The sequence below is a fragment of the Eubalaena glacialis genome, chromosome 2 (genome assembly GCF_028564815.1).
Source record: "Eubalaena glacialis isolate mEubGla1 chromosome 2, mEubGla1.1.hap2.+ XY, whole genome shotgun sequence".
Lineage (NCBI taxonomy): Eukaryota > Metazoa > Chordata > Mammalia > Artiodactyla > Balaenidae > Eubalaena > Eubalaena glacialis.
In genome coordinates this window covers 19,584,866-19,604,587 of record NC_083717.1, presented here as the reverse complement: position 1 = coordinate 19,604,587, position 19,722 = coordinate 19,584,866, and the positions used below count along the sequence as shown (strand labels likewise).

Below are 19,722 nucleotides of genomic sequence, written 5' to 3'. Positions count from 1 at the left end.
TAACTAATGGCAACAGAGCATCTCGTTCTAACAAAATTATAGTGTCATGACAATTATCCAACACACAGAAGAAAACACGTGGTTCTAATGAAGTCAGCCTATCTCACTCTGTTTGGACTTGTGAGGAATGAAGTTGGTAAGAGCGAGACCTCGCTGGTACAATAATATGGAAAATAACCAGTGCTTCTCAACCAGGCATTGCTTTTCTGACTTCTGTACTATCGGTAGGTACCTTTCAAAAATAATCTCTTCTTGGTACACTGCACACTGGCTCAGCTTTGCAGTTCTTCTTTTTTGCCATTTGTTTAAAGTACCAGGAAGGTACTGTTGAGTTCCCAGGCTTAAAGATGGTAACTTTTTTAGTGAGGTTAATCACTATACAATAACTAATATTCATGTGATTATAGAGGAAACATACAACATACTAACTTAAAAATCTTTTTTCTTATTTACACAAAGATATAATACGGGATATTAGGGGTCATGATTAAATATGTGGACTTCTTTTCAGACGATACTGTCTCTGATTTTAAATTACCTACAATTAACTTAAACAATTCTGAATACTAGACTATTAAGAAATTAATTAAAAAAATAAAAATATACATGCAATTTACACACTGGTTTTTTTCATTGCTTTTTCATTATTAAAACTTCCTCACTCTTACTTTATCTATGGTAGGGTCACCAAGAGTAATTCACTATCAGACGTCTTACCTGGGTTGCTATTTTGAGAAGGAGTTTTAGGTCTCTTTTCTTCTTTATATTCAGAAATCAGTTGGCGATTGCTATGTATTAAAAATGTGATAAATAATATTACTATTTTAATACTAATATGAAAAACAATTACCAAATATATTAAATTCTTAGATCACTTCAGACAATGTCAGCGCTATTATCAAAACTTCAATTGTGGGACTTCCCTGGTGGCGCAGTGGTTAAGAATCCGCCTGCCATTGCAGGGGACACGGGTTCGAGCCCTGGTCCAGGAAGATCCCACATGCCGCGGAGCAACTAAGCCCGTGCACCACAACAACTGAGCCGGAGCTCTAGAGCCCGCGAGCCACTACTGAGCCCACGTGCCACAACTACTGAAGCCCACACGCCTAGAGCCCGAACTCCACAACAAGAGAAGCCACCGTGATGAGAAGACCGCGCACTGCAACGAAGAGTAGCCCCCGCTCACCGCAACCAGAGGAAGCCCGCGCGCAGCAACAAAGACCCAATGCAACCAAAAATAAATAATACATAAATTAATTAATTTTTAAAAATCATATTAAAAACCCAATGTGTGTGTCTTTTCATAGGTTTAACATTCTAATGTTGCAGTTTTCAGGAAAAATGTCAGTAATTATGGTGATTAGCTGTCCCTTCTTTGTGGTTTATAATTCAGGGACTCTCAGCTATTCTATAATTTGTAACTGAATTTATTTATAAATATATGACCTCATTAAATTAGATAACATAACTGTTCCCCATTATGGCAGCTAATCGCACCAAGAGTAGAAAACTAATCAAAGTCCAGACCTGGCTTGGACCATTACTACTCCTTCTCTACCTACTCAAACTCTGAACCAGCAGATCTTTCTTAGAATGCTGCTTAAGCTCCATGATCATCTCCAATCCACTTGGAAGACATAACCCTACTTTTACAATGGATACTGACAAGTCCTGGACGGGGCTTACCTCTCCTAATGCCAACTAACCTACTTGAGATTCAGGGATTTCTGGTGAATGGGTTCCTTATGAGGCAGAATCTGAAGACACTTTGAAGGCTGAGGCAGATGTAAATCATTTAGAAGATTCTCATTATCATGGAAAACAGATCACTTGAGGGGCCAACCTCAGTTATGGAATCTCAGGCAAGTGGGCACCCACTACTCTGAGGAGGATGATATGGGACCTTCCACGACCGAAGAAAAAGTGCCCCACAGGATATAAAGCAGCCTTGAGGTTCAGGTCTGGTAACAAAGGAGAAAGGAAAGTCTGCTCCCTCCGGGCAGGAGCATTTGAACCTCTCTGACAGCCTAAAACGGTTCCCATTGACATCTGCCAGCAGAAAAGATAAGTAAGAGCCTCAAATGGTAACTCATCGTGAAGATCTGGGCTAAGATGTGGGCTCTACATAAGGTTTTTGAGTGTGTCAGGGAGGGTGTGTGTGGCTAAAGCTAGGAGGCCCAGGTGCCAGAACTGGGTGCTGGTACTTTGGAACAGTGGCTGAGCTACAGGCATATGTATGAGAACTAAAAAAGTTGTCACTTTGAAGTCTAAGTGTGCATCACCACGAAGACTGAGGAATCTGGATCAGCCAGGGCATCCTGGGAGCAAAGGTCAATCGTGACCCGACTGCAGGACTGGTTTCTTTTTTCTTTTAAAATTATTAAAGGTCTTTATAGAGCAACATCCAGACTCCAGATCCAGCTGCCAAGGAGACCCTGCTAAGACCAGTTTTAGTAGCAACACTGCAGCAATAGAATCAATGTAATCAACAGAATGATGAGAATGCCCTTTTTTTCCCCTCCAAAAGACTTGTGGAAGAGGACTGTCTCTTTGATCTTAGGGAATCCCTTAGGTTCTTGCAAAATTTAAGAGGGAGAGTATAGAAGTAAGTCCCCAAGAGAAAATATAGGATAATCTGCTGAACCAAACATTTCAAGACCCAAATAACAAGTTAGAAAAATCAGAGCTGTGACACTACTTGTACCCCATGCATAGGGGTTACACTTGGAATGAAATGGATAATGTTAGGATCTTTAAGGATATAAAGTCTTAAAGTCCTGAGATAAAGAACCCTGTGCCCACTGCTACATATAACTAGTCCGGCCTTTCGGCTGGTTTCCAGCTGATGATGGGGAACATCTCACCACCATTCCCAAACTGCCTGCACCAAACTAGAACTCTCACCTGTCACATAACAAGTAACAGTTAAATTATTTTTAACCACAGTTTAGTGATAACTGGCATTTTAATGTAAACACTTACATATTAAAACCACTAATAAGAGCATATTCTTCTGCGGTCCATCCATAGATATCTTGAGAAAAGACATCAATACCTTGCTGAAGAAGAAGCCTGACTATATTTGTTGATTCATAGTTTACAGCAAGTATGAGGGCTGTTCTAAAATAACAGAGAGATAACTTCACCCTTAGGAAGTTTAGCTAACTTACTTTAACAGCTAATTCGATATACTTTACCAAGTTAATATCTTGCCCATCCATGTAGAACTGACCATTTACATGTTCAAGTGTTCATCTTTGTAAATTACCTCCAAGGCTAAAATGAAGGGACAAAAAAGAAGCCTCCTGTCCCACTCGGATGGCATGTAGTAGAAATTGCTAATTTAAAGTCCTTGATGGACAAGAAACTATGCTGAGGTCACTTATCTGAAGCAGGTGAGTATATAAAGGAAGAATTCCCCATTTCTTCCTTAGTCTGTTATATTTTACTTCAAAATCAGCTAGAGGTCAGGTTAAGGAAAAGCTATTTGCAGGCTTAAAACAATAATATTATTAATAATGAAATAAAAATAGTCATGGTTGCAGTTAATGATGCTGATAAGCATGTGCTAGGCACTAAATGAAATACTATATATGTAATCTTTCTTCCACACAACCACCCTTGAAGGATATACTACTATCCTCCTTTTCATATCAGGAAACATATTTGCTGATCATAAGTAACGTTCCCAAGGTCATACACTTAATAAGTAGGAAAGCTAGGAATTAAACCCAGTCTGAATCTAAAGCCCATCACTTTCCTCTTTATCACCCACCTATGACTTGTCTTCATTGAAGGAAATGTTTATCCAATTAAAGCTACCTTTCTTCCTTCTACCTTCACCAATTAAAAATAAGAACATCAAAATGTACTAGAAATGAAAAAGGATAAAAACTGATGAGCCCAAAGTATCTGGTAATAGTGATTAACAATCACTTAGTGATAACCTAGTAACATCAGTATTCTTCAAAGAAAGTTATTTAAAGCAAAGAGTCATCCCAAAGATATGCATCTTTTAAGGAAAAATATATACAAAGTAGAGGTTAAAAAATTATTATAAAAGAATTAAGAAATTCAATACTGTGTCATAAGGTAAACTAAAAAGTAGAATCCATACTTTATCAAGCTAATAAAACTAATATGAAATCCCTTAGCTATTATAAGATCGTATGACCAAAAAAAGAAAAAAATCAGGTTGCAAATGACATCAGTCAATATTATAAAGGAATATGAATCCTGCTATATATTACTTTTCATGATACACAGCAGAATAATTGCTTTTCGACCTGACGATGTGTTGATTATACATTAATCCTCTTCTTACTAATTTAATCTCTCTGTTACCACTCTAGAACAGCACTCAGGTTTTTAAAAAGGAAAAGAACAAACTACTGTACCTTTTCATCTTATCAACTACATGTATATTTGCTTCTTTCTTTACTAAAAATTCCACCATTTGCTGATTGTTTTCACTTACAGCAAGTAAAAGTGGTGTGAGGTCCTCCTGTAAAACAGCAAAAACACTTTATATAGAATGTACAAAGTTACATATTTCTAAACTGAATTTTAAAACTTATAATAGATTCTCTGAACTTAAACATCTAATATAGAAAGTAAATAAAAAGGAGCCCCTTCCTTCTCACCCGCCCTGTGCTGCTTCCTTCTCTTTAAAATGCTCCTCCTCACTTCTTCACATGATTAACTGCAAAATCATTCTCTAAAACTCACTTCCAACATTTACTGGTTCCAAGGATCTTTGTTTCTACCACAGTATTTATCAGGTATACTGTAGTTATTTTGTTGCTCTATACTAGTCTATACACTCTAAACACTCCTCCAGAGATAATCATTTAACTATTAAATCAACTGCATATTTTAGGAACAACGCTGAGGAGAAAGATATAATATTGTCTGCAACATGCATAACCTATCCAGCGATAACCAATTAACCTCATAAGGTTTACAGACATTCCAATGGGAATATGATTCTTCACACGAACATGTAAAGAAAAAGAGGTTTTTTAAAAAAACAACATAAATTCTAACTTGAAAAGTTCAATCCCATTCTTAAGAGAGTCTTTTAAAATATGAAATAGATTATAAATCAATGACTGTTTTAAAATCTAGAAATATTTATCAAAATAAACTGTAATACAGGAATTGGAAACACAAATGCTTATGGAGGCAAAGTAGGTGACCCAAGTAAGTGAAGAACCCAGGTGAGGCCAGCAAACCGGAGAACGCGCCCCATACAGAAGGGGCACCCTTTGCACGGCAGACCAAACAGTAGCGTGGGCTCAAGGGGGACCAGATTGGATTCCTTAAGAGAAGCCTGAAATGCAGATTTCTGCATGAGTCTCCTAAATTTTAAATGCTGACTCAATTTGTGGAGGAAAGCTAAACACATCCAGGGGCCACGTTTAGTGTATAGCCCACTTGTGTTTTTATGTTTGCTGTGAGTGTTTCCAAACGGGTGGGTATAAAGCAAATATTTGCATGTAAAACCTCTCCTTTCTTTAGTATCATGTGTTTTACAAAAACAAGTGGGTCCCAACATGTAATAAAAATTGCTATTAAGACTCATAATACCCACCTCAAGAATGTTTCCAATGCCTGTTAAAACTACAATCTATTTCTATAATTCTCCCTGATGTTAACCAAATGGATAATTAGTTCATAAGACTGCTGAAACTAAATTATTAAAACAATTCCTATCTGTACTGTTACTAACTTCATGGGTTTTGATGTTTAAGACTATCATCTTGCTTATGCCAGGGCCCGGTGAACCTAACAGACACACTGCAAGAGTCTGTCATGCAGCTTTCACCAAAAGAAGGCTCATGCTTTACTATTACTGCAGTCAGGAAAACCCTGTTTGTGATAAACATCTGTTGACCTAATGACTTGGATGATAACAAAAGGTGCAAAATCCGCAAAGGGTCACACTCTACTTATTAAATGACTCACCATAAGCAAATTTCTAAAGACTCTCTGAGTGCCAGTGAATGATTAGTGGTTGGAAGGAAAAAGGAGTTATTCTTCAAGCCAATAGATATTGCCAATAGCATCCCGTTTACCTTCTCAATCACAGAGGCAGAAAAAGATAAAAGTCAGGCTAATATTGTTGGAAAGGAAGGAGTTGATGGAAGTAGCATCTATCAAACTCCAACTCTTCTAGAGATTTCTTATTTTTGAGATCTGTGAATTTATAAATCACACTCATCCATTCCATGTTCTTAACCAAGGGCTGTATCAGAATCTCGAGCAAATATTTCCAAACACACACGTCCGGGCCTTCCTAGATTTATTCAATCAAAGTCTTCAGGGGAGAGCCTAGGCTTGTAAATTTTTTACAAGTCCTCCCAGGTGACTGCGGTTCGCGAGCACAATTCTAGCTGAGAATTAGTGCAGCAGCCATGTCAGTCTCATCTCTTACCCACACGGCCAATTCCTTTCAATTGAGGATTTGAATAAAAAAACAAAAGTGTAAGAGATAAGAGTCACCAAAACTACATTTAATTTTTCTGGGTAAATAGGTAGAACAAGGACGAGTAAACTCAAAATGCTACTTGATCTCATTACTTATAAACCCCTTACTTCCCATCAAGACATTCTAGATTTGAGAGCAGAGTCTAGACTCTTATCTAAGTGGCTGTTTCTGCCAAAACAGGATAATATGTCAGTTAATTATTTGTTCTTCTCCCTTATTTCCCATTTAATCACTACACGTTCACTGCCAATCTGATTTCCTCTGAGTCCTCCTAAAATTGATCTCTAGGCAAGGTTACAATTCACTCAGGCTCTTTCCCAAAATAAGAATTATTATCCCCGAACACTGAAAAGAACTTTGCCTAAATACATAAACTGAAGGGAAAAAAAAACCCCAAAAACCTCTACTTGGCATTTCCCAACTGCCAAATTTCCAAATTGGCCTGCATATTTCTTTTTTTTTTTTTAATTTATTTATTCATTTTATTTATTTATTTATTTTTGGCTGCGTTGGGTCTTCGTTGCTGCGCGCGGGCTTTCTCTAGTTGCGGCGAGCGGGGGCTACTCTTTGTCGCAGTGCGCGGGCTTCTCATTGCGGTGGCTTCTCTTGCTGTGGAGCACAGGCTCTAGGCGTGTGGGCTCAGTAGTTGTGGCTCGCATGCTCTAGAGCGCAGGCTCAGTAGTTGTGGTGCACGGGCTTAGTTGCTCCGCGGCATGTGGGATATTCCTGGACCAGGGCTGGAACCCGTGTCCCCTGCACTGGCAGGCGGATTCTTAACCACTGCGCCACCAGGGAAGCCCGGCCTGCGTATTTCAACTGCTCTCTCCTTTTCCTTTTCCTTTTTCCCTCTGAAGCCTTAGGCAATGAGAGAGAAATCATTTTTACATAAATCATTTTTTAATAAAATAGGAACTTGTCAACAGCAGCAAGATTGCTATTGTATTATAAAATGCTTTGGTTTTGTTTGAGTTTTAGGACAAAGTCTATCTCCAAGGCAAGTTTTGCATTTCTGTGTTGTTTTACACTAATCAGAAAAAAAATTTGAGTGGGGGAAAAAATATTTGGGGAAAAAAAAAATCTTACCTTTAACAAATGCAATGTTTTCACAAATATCTGCCATAAACACATAAAAGAAAGCTATACCCTCTAATGCTTCTTTAGAAATATCATGATTTAAAGTGAAATCTTAGATAATTAAGTTATTTCAAAATATTTTCACTCAGGGAATGCTTGAGCTTCCAAATATGTAAAACTGACCCCATCTATGTCAGCAGAGGGAGTTCCTGGCGGGGCTGCAGCAGGAGGAGGTAATGTGTGTCCCAAAGAAACAGCAGGAACAGCAGCTTCGCCGTCACCTGCTCCCCATGCACAGCTACGACCCTGCTGAGGAGCCGCCCGAGGCTGAGCGTGGAAGACCCCAAGGTGTACATGGTGGACCAAATGGCCACCAGCATAAGTGAACACCTTGCTGGGTGTCAAACACGACCTGCCCCACTTTCCCCGATCTTAGAACTTGGGGTCCTGGAGGGCTCGAGGCCTGCTGCCTGCCCTGGCCACCTGCACTCACCCAGCTCTCCCTGCCGGGTACTGGGTCTCCTTCCTCCTCCCATCCATCCCCAGCGGCACCCATTCCCTGAGCCCCTGCAAGCCGCCAGCGCCCCCCTCACCTCACTCCCTCCAGGTCTTCGTCTTGTATGGGCTCTGAGCCCACCACCCACTCCCAGGCATATCCTAATGGGAAGATTTTCCTTCTCGGGTAGAAGGGTGGCTGGGAGACAGAACTGTGCTCTTTCTGTGAGCACCACCTTTCTCCAGCCCGTGACTTGGCTTTGGAGTTGTTTCCATGGTAACAGGGCCTGATGGGTGGTATTCAGTATACATATTATTATAGATAAAACATCTGCAGCTAAAACAAAAAAAAAAACAACCATGTATTGCAAATATTTTGTAAATAAAGTTAGTTGAGCTATACCTTGTTCCTTGCTTCAATACTGGCGTCATGTGAAAGCAGCTTTGCCGCGAGTGATATATTCTGATAAAGGGCAGCATAGTGGAGGGCAGTGTTGCCACTGACATCCATGACATTTGGGTCGGCACCATGTTCCAGCAGAATAGTTGCACACGCCTCTTCCTGGCATTGTATGGCCTATAAGTGTTATGCCAAGAAACAGACTGTAAATTCTAGGAATTCAAAGTAAACATTCCAGAAGTTTCACCAATTCGTTATATTTAAATGAGATAAATCCATTTTTATTCTAAGTAGTTAAATCAAATCCATCTCACGTTGACATGATTGGCTACCCTGTACCTTCATCAGCGCTGTCCTGTTTTCGTTGTCACAGAGGTTAAGCTGGCATTTTCTCTCCACTAGGAGAGTTACCACTGCTGGATGGCCATTGGCACAGGCCAAATGGAGAGCAGTCCTACGAAACCGAGAGGAGTTTTTAGGAAATTGCAGTGCACTATTTCAAAACATACAATTGTTCATGTAATTGAAAACATTTAATAGCATACTATTCCTATCCCTTTAAAACAAATATTTAGTTTTCTTCTGGAGAAAGAACAATATATATTAGCTCTTCTTACTCTCCACATTAATGAAAGAACAACCTGCTTGAATAGAAAGAGCATGACCGGGGCTTCCCTGGTGGCGCAGTGGTTGAGAATCTGCCTGCCAATGCAGGGGACACGGGTTTGAGCCCTGGTCTGGGAAGATCCCACATGCCACAGAGCGACTAGGCCCGTGAGCCACAATTGCTGAGCCTGTGCGACTGGAGCCTGTGCTCCGCAACAACAGAGGCCGCGACAGTGAGAGGCCCGCACACCGCGACGAAGAGTGGCCCCCACTTGCCACAACTAGAGAAAGCCCTTGCACAGAAACGAAGACCCAACACAGCCATAAATAAATAAATAAATTAATTAATTTTTTAAAAAATGTAGCGCCTTTGGAATTCCCCCTCCAATGTACCTTGCTAAAATAAACAGGCAAACAAATGAATACACTCCTCTCCACACACTTTTCATGAAAAAAAAAAAAAAGACCATGACCTTGACATTCAGCTCAACTTGGGTTTGAATTTGACTTTAACTCTGTCACTTATTAGCTGTCACTTAGCCTTTCTGTGCCTCAATTTCCTCATCAACAAAATGGGTATAGAGCAGTAGTTATCTCACAGGACACCACTGTGATGCTTAAATGAGAACCCATGCAAAGGGTTTAGAACAGTTCCTCACACAGATAACAGCTCAATAATTATTAGGTAATACTATCATAATTATTACTATTACTACTATTTTACAAGGGCAACATTTCAATTAAGTAAAAGGATATTATACCTCTTTTGAAGATATGTCTTGAGGACTAGAGAGAACACTGTACTTCAATGATTCTAACATGCTCATTTTCTCACATTTTAACATCTCTGACATTGGAATGAAATTTATAATTGACGATGTCTTATAACTATAATTGGTAGCACTTTTTGTTTGTTCGTTTCTCATTTTTCCTGTTGGTCTAATTATGATAATGCCTTTGTGCCTAAAGTTGCCTTTTTTTTTTTTATTTAAGTATAGGTGATGTGTAATATTATATATTATGGAACTTCCCTGGTGGCGCAGTGGTGAAGAATCCACTTGCCAATGCAGGGGACACAGGTTCGAGCCCCGGTCCCAGAAGATCCCACGTGCCACAAAGCAACTAAGCCCGTGCACCACAACTACTGAGCCTGCGCTCTAGAACCCGCGAGCCACAACTAATGAGCCCACATGCCTAGAGCCCATGCTCTGCAACAAGAGAAGCCACCACAATGAGAAGCCCGCGCACCGCAAGGAAGAGTAGCCCCCGCTCGCCACAACTAGAGAATGCCTGCGCGCAGCAATGAAGAACCAACGCAGCCAAAAATTAAAAAAAATAAAAAAATAAAAATTATATACTATAGGGGTACAACATAGTGATTCACAATTTTTAAAGGTTATACTCCATTTATAGTTATTACAAAATATTGGCTATATTCCCCATGTTGTACAATATATCCTTGTAGCTTATTTTATACCTAATAGTTTGCACCTCTTAATCCCCTACCCCTATCTTGCCCCTCCTCCCTTTCCTCTCCCCACTAGTAACCACTAGTTTGTTCTCTGTATCTGTGAGTTGGCAACATTTTAAAAAATTTCTTATTAATATATAAAATAGTGGGGCATCATACAATCCATGGTGCCTTACATTAAATGAAATAATGGTCTATATAACAGGTCTACTGCAGTTCTAGTCACACGGTTGGCACTTAAATAACTTTTAGTTCTTAAAGGCATGATGGGCAATACTGTAACTCACCTATACTTCAATATTAAAATAATAAAATAAAAGCAGCACAGGGAAAGAGAACTAAAATAACAAACAAAACAAGAATTTTTAAAAAAGTAATTCTAACTCATTTTCAGGAAACTTTAAGCCAAAGGAAATTCAGGATTCAAATGAATAGGGATGGCTCATTTTATTCAATATTTACATTTATAGATTGTGTGAAATCAGACATTTCCAATGATCAATATTAGTATTTAATACCATTATAAATGTTCAAAAGGACAAGTAAAGGTTATCTTTTACAATTTCCTACCTTCAGAAATGCTTCTGTTTGAAAGAAGGGAGAAAAACTTCAATTGAGACTAAGCCTTAATACTTCAATTTTAAATTTCTCATCTTGCTCACGGGGGCAACATGAAGTTTTTAAGGATGAAAGGGTTCTGAGAGATGGATGCAGGATCCTGAGTAGAAAACATCTGCTACATAATAGGTATTCAAGTTATATTTGATGAATAAATGGATTAAACAATGGATAAACATAACTGGAGAGTTCAATAATTTTTGTAACATCTTTATTGGAGTATAATTGCTTTACAATGTTTTATTAGTTTCTGCTGTATAACAAAGTGAATCAGCTATATGTATACATATATCCCCATATCCCCTCCCTCTTACGTTCCCTCCCACCCTCCCTATCCCACCCCTCTAGGTGGTCACAAAGCACCGAGCTGACCTCCCGAGCGATGCAGCTGCTTCCCACTAGCTATCCATTTTACATTTAGTAGTGTATATATGTCAGGGCTACTCTCTCACTTCGTCCCAGCCTAACCTTCCCCCTTCCTTGTGTCCTCAAATTCATTCTCTGTGCCTGTGTCTTTACTCCTGTCCTGCTCCTAGGTTCATCAGAACCTTTTTTTTTTAGATTCCATATATATGTGTTAGAACATGGTATTTGTTTTTCTCTTTCTGACTTACTTCACTCTGTATGACAGACTCTAGGTCCATCCACCTCACTACAAATAACTCAATTTCATTTCTTTTTATGGCTGAGTAATATTCCATTGTATATATGTACCACATCTTCTTTATCCGTTCATCTGTCGATGGACACTTAGGTTGCTTCCATGTCCTGGCTATTGTAAACAGTGCTGCAATGAACATTGTGGTGCATGACTTTTTTTTTTTAAACTTTGGGTTTGTTTATTTATTTATTTATTTATTTATTTATTTATTTATTTATGGCTGTGTTGGGTCTTCGTTTCTGTGCGAGGGCTTTCTCTAGTTGCGGCAAGTGGGGGCCACTCTTCATCGCGGTGCGCAGGCCTCTCATTATCGCGGCCTCTCTTGTTGCGGAGCGCAGGCTCAGTAATTGTGGCTCACGGGCCTAGTTGCTCCGCGGCATGTGGGATCTTCCCAGACCAGGGCTTGAAACCGTGTCCCCTGCATTGGCAGGCAGATTCTCAACCACTGCGCCACCAGGGAAGCCCGCATGAGTTTTTTTGAATTACGGTTTTCTCAGGGTATATGCCCAGAAGTGGGATTGCTGGGTTGTATGGTAGCTCTATTTTTAGTTTTTTAAGGAACCTCCATATTGTTCTCCATAGTGGCTGTCTCAATTTACATTCCCACCAACAGTGCAAGAGGGTTCCCTTTTCCCCACACCCTCTCCAGCATTTATTGTTTGTAGATTGTTGATGATGGCCATTCTGACCGGTGTGAGGTGATACCTCATTGCAGTTTTGATTTGCATTTCTCTAATGATTAGTGATGTTGAGCATCTTTTCATGTGTTTGTTGGCAATCTGTATATCTTCTTTGGAGAAATGTCTATTTAGGTCTTCTGCCCATTTTTGGATTGGGTTATTTGTTTTTTTGATATTGAGCTGCATGAGCTGCTTGTATATTTTGGAGATTAATCCTTTGTCAGTTGCTTCGTTTGCAAATATTTTCTCCCATTCTGAGGGTTGTCTTTTCGTCTTCTTTATGGTTTCCTTTGCTGTGCAAAAGTTTTTAAGTTTCATTAGGTCCCATTTGTTTCTTTTTATTTTTATTGCCATTTCTCTAGGAGGTGGGTCATAAAGGATCTTGCTGTGATTTATGCCATAGAGTGTTCTGCCTATGTTTTCCTCTAAGAGTTTTAGAGTATCTGGCCTTACGTTTAGGTCTTTAATCATTTTGAGTTTATTTTTGTGGATGGTGTTAGGGGGTGTTCTAATTTCATTCTTTTACATGTAGCTGTCCAGTTTCCCCAGCACCATTTATTGAAGAGGCTGTCTTTTCTCCATTGTATATTCTTGCCTCCTTTATCAAAGATAAGGTAACCATATGTGTGTGGGTTTATCTCTGGGCCTTCTATCCTGTTCCAGTGGTCTATATTTCTGTTTTTGTACCAGTACCATAGTGTCTTGATTACTGTAGCTTTGTAGTATAGTCTGAAGTCAGGGAGCCTGATTCCTCCAGGTCTGTTTTTCTTTCTCAAGATTGCTTTGGCTATTTGGGGTCTATTGTATTTCCATACAAATGGTGAAATTTTTTGTTCTAGTTCTGTGAAAAATGCCATTGGTAGTTTGATAGGGATTGCACTGAAACTGTAGTTTGCTTTGGGTAATATAGTCATTTTCACAATGTTGATTCTTCCAATCCAAGAACATGGTATCTCTCTCCATCTGTTTGTATCATCCTTAATTTCTCTCATCAGCGTCTTATAGTTTTCTGCAAACAGGTCTTTTGTCTCCTTAGGTAGGTTTATTCCTAGGTATTTTATTCTTTTTGTTGCAATGGTAAATGGGAGTGTTTCCTTCATTTCTCTTTCAGATTTTTCATCCTTAGTGTATAGGAATGCAAGAGATTTCTGTACATTAATTTTGTATCCTGCTACTTTACTAAATTCATTGATTAGCTCTAGTAGTTTTCTGGTAGCATCTTCAGGATTCTCTATGTATAGTATCATGTCATCTGCAAACAGTGACAGCTTTAATTCTTCTTTTCCGATTTGGATTCCTTTTATTTCTCTTTCTTCTCTGATTGCTGTGGCTAAAACTTCCAAAACTATGTTGAATAATAGTGGTGAGAGTGGGCATCCTTGTCTTGTTCCTGATTTTAGAGGAAATGGTTTAAGTTTTTCACCATTGAGAACAATGTTGGCTGTGGGTTTGTCATATATGGCCTTTATTATGTTGAGGTAAGTTCTCTCTATGCCTACTTTCTGGAGAGTTTTTATCATAAATAGGTGTTGAATTTTGTCGAAAGCTTTTTCTGCATCTACTGAGACTATCATATGGTTTTTATCCTTCAGTTTGTTAATATGGTGTATCACATTGATTGATTTGTGTATATTGAAGAAATATTGCATTCCTGGCATAAACCCCACTTGATCATGGTGTACGATCCTTTTAATGTGCTGTTGGATTCTGTTTGCTAGTATTTTTTTGAGGATTTTTGCATCTACGTTCATCAGTGATATTGGTCTGTAGTTTTCCTTTTTTGTTACATCTTTGTCTTGTTTTGGTATCAGGGTGATGGTGGCCTCGTAGAATGAGTTTGGGAGTGTTCCCCCTCCGCTATATTTTGGAAGAGTTTGAGAAGGACAGGTGTTAGTTCTTCTCTAAATGTTTGATAGAATTCTCCTGTGAAGCCATCTGGTCCTGGGCTTTTGTTTGTTGGAAGATTTTTAATCACAGTTTCAATTTCAGTGCTTGTGATTGGTCTGTTTATATTTTCTATTTCTTCCTGGTTCAGTCTTGGAAGGTTGTGCTTTTCTAAGAATTTGTCCATTTCTTCCAGGTTGTCCATTTTATTGGCATATAGTTGCTTGTAGTAATCTCTCATGATTCTTTGTATTTCTGTTGGCAGTTGTTACTTTGGAGAGTTCGATATTTTTAAAGAAAACTTTTGGGAAGTAAAGCAGTACTTTTGCAATAGTAATAATCATTTACATTTGTATTTTTGATTTTTTATTTTCATAAGGACACAACTAAAACTCTATAAACTTTTGCAATAGTAATAATCACCACTTATATGTACTATTTTTTATTTTTATAAGACTGCAATAAAGTAAAATGATTAATCTATAATCATTTACATATTATAGGTAATAAAGCTACACAAAATCAAAAACGTGTATATAGCGAAATATATACCTAGTAAAATCTACAGGCACAGATAAAAAGATTCCCTTTACTTCTGAAGAGGCTAAAAGTTGTCAGAAGATATCAATCCTTGAAAAACTTCCAAAAAAAAAATAGAAAGTGAGAAATTATTTTTATCTGTACAAGATTCATATTTGTGCTCTCTCTCAGGATTATTTCACTAATACTAAACATTTACTAGAATTTTTGTACATGTTCACTGTAGAAATCACAGATTTTTTTAAAAGGAAAAGAAAGCTTCACTTATAATACAAGTGCTCAGAAATAACAAATTTTATCACATTTTTGTACATACTTTTGGCTAAGATAAGACCATAGTCTTCTTGTGTTTATATATAATGAAGTTGATTTTTTTTTTCTCAGTGATCTACCAAAGTACATCTCTGCAGGTCAACATACATCTGTTATCTATGCCACCTTCAATGGTCACATATTACTCCATACCAGATACACTGCAATTTATTTATAAAACCCTTTTATTTATTCTTAATACATTGCTATTTTAAGCAGTGTTGAGAACAACAAATTGTGTGTTATCTATCTCTAATTTATCTCTAATTATTTACCTCTAATTTGTATAAAGAGAATTGATGTGTAAAGGGAATATACATTTTTTAAATGTGGTACTTATCACCAAATTGCCTATTTGAAAAGTCGAAAGCAACTTAGGCTTTAAACAGCAGTATAAGTACCACTGTTCTTCATCTTCACAAACTTTGTGAAGGGAAAATGGTCTTTCATTCCTCTTTAACTTAAATTCCTTTTCTTACCAGAAATGCTAAATTTTTTTCCTATATCCATTGGTCACTTATGGATATGCAAAAAAGTACTTTTCTCAATTTCAAATTAGAGGTTTTTTCCCCTTACTGATTTCAAAGAATTCTCTGTAAAATGAAGATATCTTTTCTTGCCTGATACAAATACGTTGATATATTTTAAAAGCTCATTGTCTTTTATTTTGTTAATCTTCTTTTCTGATCTACAGACGGTTTTAATTTTTTTATGTTGTTAAATCAACCTCCAGAATTCTTGCTTTTGAAGTCATTCTTAGGAAGATCTTTGTCAGCACAAAAAATGTATAAATAGGAATTTTGTTTTCTTCTGGTTGTTTTCTCACTTTGTATATTTAAATTTTTTGATCTGTACTCCATCTGAAACTTATTTTTGTGAGATAAAAATCTAGTAACTTTTCTCTAAATAGTTAGCAGTTTACTTCTCCACCATTTACAAACAATTTATGTTTTCCTTCTAATATGAAATGTCATCAGTTCAAGTTCTAAAGTCTTACATATATTTGGGTGTTTGGGCATTTTCTATCTGTTCCATTCACTTATCTGTCTTTTCAGTTGTTAGTAAACGAATAATTTGTGGGAACTTACAGCACATTTTGATATCTAGAAGGGCAAATCTTTGTCTACTACATAAAACTTTTAATTTCATCACAACAAATAAAGAAAGTATGTATAACTCAAAATTTTTTAAACCATCATATGCTTATTTGGTTTAAATATGGGAAGACCATACATTTTAAGAAAATGAGTCTTCCTATTCAAGGACACAGCCATCTTCCCACTTCAAAGCTGTCTTCTAAGGTCCTTCAGTAGAGAACATATATACATAGGTGTACACGGATATAAAACGGATACTGCAGGTTTCCCTGGTGGCACAGAGGTTAAGAATCCGCCTGCCAATGCAGGGGACACAAGTTTGAGCCCTGGTCCGGGAAGATCCCACATACCGTGGAGCAACTAAGCCCGTGCGCCACAACTACTGAGCCTGCGCTCTAGAGCCCGCAAACCACAACTACTGAGCTCACATGCCACAACTACTGAAGCCCACGCACCTAGAGCCCGTGCTCCACAACAACAGAAGCCACCCCAATGAGAAGCCCACACACTGCAACGAAGAGTAGCCCCCGCTCCCTGCAACTAGAGAAAGCCCACGTGCAGCAGTGAAAACCCAATGCAGCCAAAAATAAATAACTAAACTAAAAAAAAAAAAAAGCATCCACCTGCTAATGCAGGGGACACGGGTTCGAGCCCTGGTCCAGGAAGATCCCACATGCTGCAGAGCAACTAAGCCCATGCGCCACAACTACTGAGCCCCCGCTCTAGAGCCGGCGAGCCACAACTACCGAGCCCACGTTCCACAACTAACTGAGCTCGCGCGCCTAGGGCCCGTGCTCCACAACACGAGAAGCCACCACAATGAGAAGCCCGCGCACGGCAATGAAGACCCAACACAGCAATAAATATTTTTGAAAAAAAAAGATACTGGATTGTATCTGAAGAATTTTTAGTCCAGAAGTTGATTTGTCATGAGAGTTATTTTCCTCATTATGCACTTCTCTGTAACATATAACATTACGGTATAAAAATGTGTACATTAAAAATAAGATGCTGTTCATGTTTAATTTCGTTTCTGTGATCACTGACATTCAGTCAAACGACTTTAAAACTGTCAGTAAAGTGCTCTATAAGGGGAATCATGAGCGGGTCCGAAATCAGCTAAGGCTTTTGCTGCCTATAAAGTCTGCGGGGCGCGGGACCCCACGTAGGTGTCCACGAGCCTCGGAGGGTAAACTGACAGCAGGGGCCCGTCCCAGGCCCGCCCCGCCTCCTCCCGCCCGCCCCGGTTACCTGTTCATCTTGTCCCTGTCGTTCAAGCCATTCTTCCCAAGCAACAGAATCTGCTGCACTTTGGCTACGTTGCCCACGCTGGCAGCTTTGTGGATCTTCCCGAGATCCTTGTCTCGGATGTGGTACTCGGGCCGGGAGTTGACTCGATTACCGCTCTCTCTCCGTGGGCTGGTGGAGGAGCCCAAGGGCGACTCGCCCTTCTTACTTACGAAGCCAAAAATCTTCTTCATCGCAGAGCCTACAGGCTTCAGACACACCTCACCTCCCCCTCGGCTCCTCACAGTCTCCCGAGCCTAACACTAGCGGTACAGATAAGCCAACGCGGTCTCGCCACAACATCCCAGCTGGGAAGCTCCGCGGTTTCTCATCTTTCAGCCCAGAATAACCCTAGCCAAGCGATACAGCTAAACACAGTGCGCGTGCGCGCCTCGTAAGAAGGCGTCACTGCGCTTGCGCACAGAGGTCCGGCGCGCAGGAGTGCCCAGTGCGCATGTGCGAGGCCCCAGCGTCTGAAATCTCTGCGATTCTTTGTGGGCAGCGCTGGGTTCTTTTCCAACGGTGGTGCGAGCTGGCTGAGCGTTTCTGGACATTTGCAAATGTTAAAATCTCCCGTGAGAAAGTCGTCTTCGCATGCGACTGGGGCTAGAGTGGCGTGGAGCTTCAGGATGCTGAAGGCCTCGTCCCCCAGAGAGCTCCCCTAAGAAAACTCTCTAAATCTCCTTATCCCTCAGTTTATTCCTTTCCACATCCCTCTGGGCCCCAGCCTTTCTCCATGGAATTTAACAGATGTAACTACAGAAAGCTGTTTTCATGGTTCCAGAGATTGTGGCAACAGGTGTCATCAAGTGCAAACTTAGGAGAAACAAACGCAGGTTCTCCAGATGAAATGAAGACGCGTTTCCGCATGCCTCCTGACCCTCCCCTGTGGCCCAGCCTTCTGTCTAAACATTTTCTTCACTTACATTTTAGTTTTCGCTTTTATTTTCCCCTAATTAAATCTTTAATCAATTCAAGATTTCTTTTGGAGCATGGTGTAACATTTGAGAACTTTTTAAAAAATGGTTATTCACTTGTCCCAAACAATCCATCTTTCCTCACCTAGTTTACCCCTTAATCTTACATTTAATTCTCGGATGTTTTTCATGTTTCTGGGTTTTCCATTCTGGTCTGCTTCTTCTAGCGTCATTAGTGTATAAAATATATCTATTACAGGTCCAAGGTTCCCCTCCTTATTCTTCCTTTTCAGTATTCTCTTGGAAATGTTTACCTCTACATTACTTGAGATGAATTTTTAATCACTATGCCAAGCTAAAGAGAATTCTTAGTGAGATTTTGATTGTAATTAGGTTAAGAGAATTTTAGCTGAGAATCAGTCTCTTGTATCAGTGTATCCAGGTACATGTTATGTCTCTCAATTTGTCTTATTTTATGTCCTTCATTAGCCTTTGGTAGCTTTTTTCATTATGTAAATCCTGTACACTTCTTGATATATCTATATCTGGGCTTTTTTGTTGTAATGGTATATTATTCTTTCATTATAATTTGTAAATGATTATTGTTTGATATCTGTGTATTCTCTTGACAACCAGAGTGAAGAACTTTTTTAAGCTATAATTTTGTAACAGGAGAAAGAGTTGATAGTTTCTGGCAGTACTTAAAGAAGGCACAAACTGGTTGGTATAGATTGAAGAATATTGAAGAATAGTATGCAGATGAAAAAAAATCAAGTAGAATGCAAACAAGGTACTGTTTTTATTGAAGTATAAGATCGTTGCTACAAATTTAAAAAATCAATGTAGCTAAATTTCCCTAAAATTCTATTAGCCAAATTTTTCAGTAATTAGCTAACTAATAGGGACATCTAACTTTTGTGTTTCCTCTTAATAGTCTCTTTGCTCCTTTGCTTTATCCACCCAAATCTGTTTCCTACTCCTGAATCTAATCATCATAGTGACCTTGTGGAATCTTATCATCTCCATTTTTATGAAACCTCTTACGCTTTATACTTGTCCCATATTCTTTAAAATTTCCCAAACTTTAAATAATTTAATCTTTTCCCTTGCTTCCATCTTTCTCTATCTGCAATTTGTGTTTCCATCTTATTCCATTTCTTAGGAATAAAGCAAAATAGGTTGACTCCATA

General features: G+C 38.9%; 1 protein-coding gene across 1 annotated transcript in view; it reads right to left on the bottom strand.

Annotated features, from left to right (window-relative positions):
- ANKRD26 (ankyrin repeat domain containing 26) overlaps positions 1–17,961 on the bottom strand; it is a 92,281-nt gene extending 74,320 nt beyond the window's left edge. Inside the window, exons 1-5 of the mRNA XM_061179311.1 lie at positions 17,580–17,961; positions 8,799–8,913; positions 8,463–8,636; positions 4,398–4,504; positions 718–788 (exon numbers count right to left, since the gene is read on the bottom strand). Of these exons, the coding sequence (XP_061035294.1) occupies positions 718–788; positions 4,398–4,504; positions 8,463–8,636; positions 8,799–8,913; positions 17,580–17,809 (697 nt within the window). The 5' untranslated portion in view covers positions 17,810–17,961. The remainder of the gene's footprint in view (positions 1–717; positions 789–4,397; positions 4,505–8,462; positions 8,637–8,798; positions 8,914–17,579) is intronic.
- Positions 17,962–19,722: the final 1,761 nt, after the last annotated feature.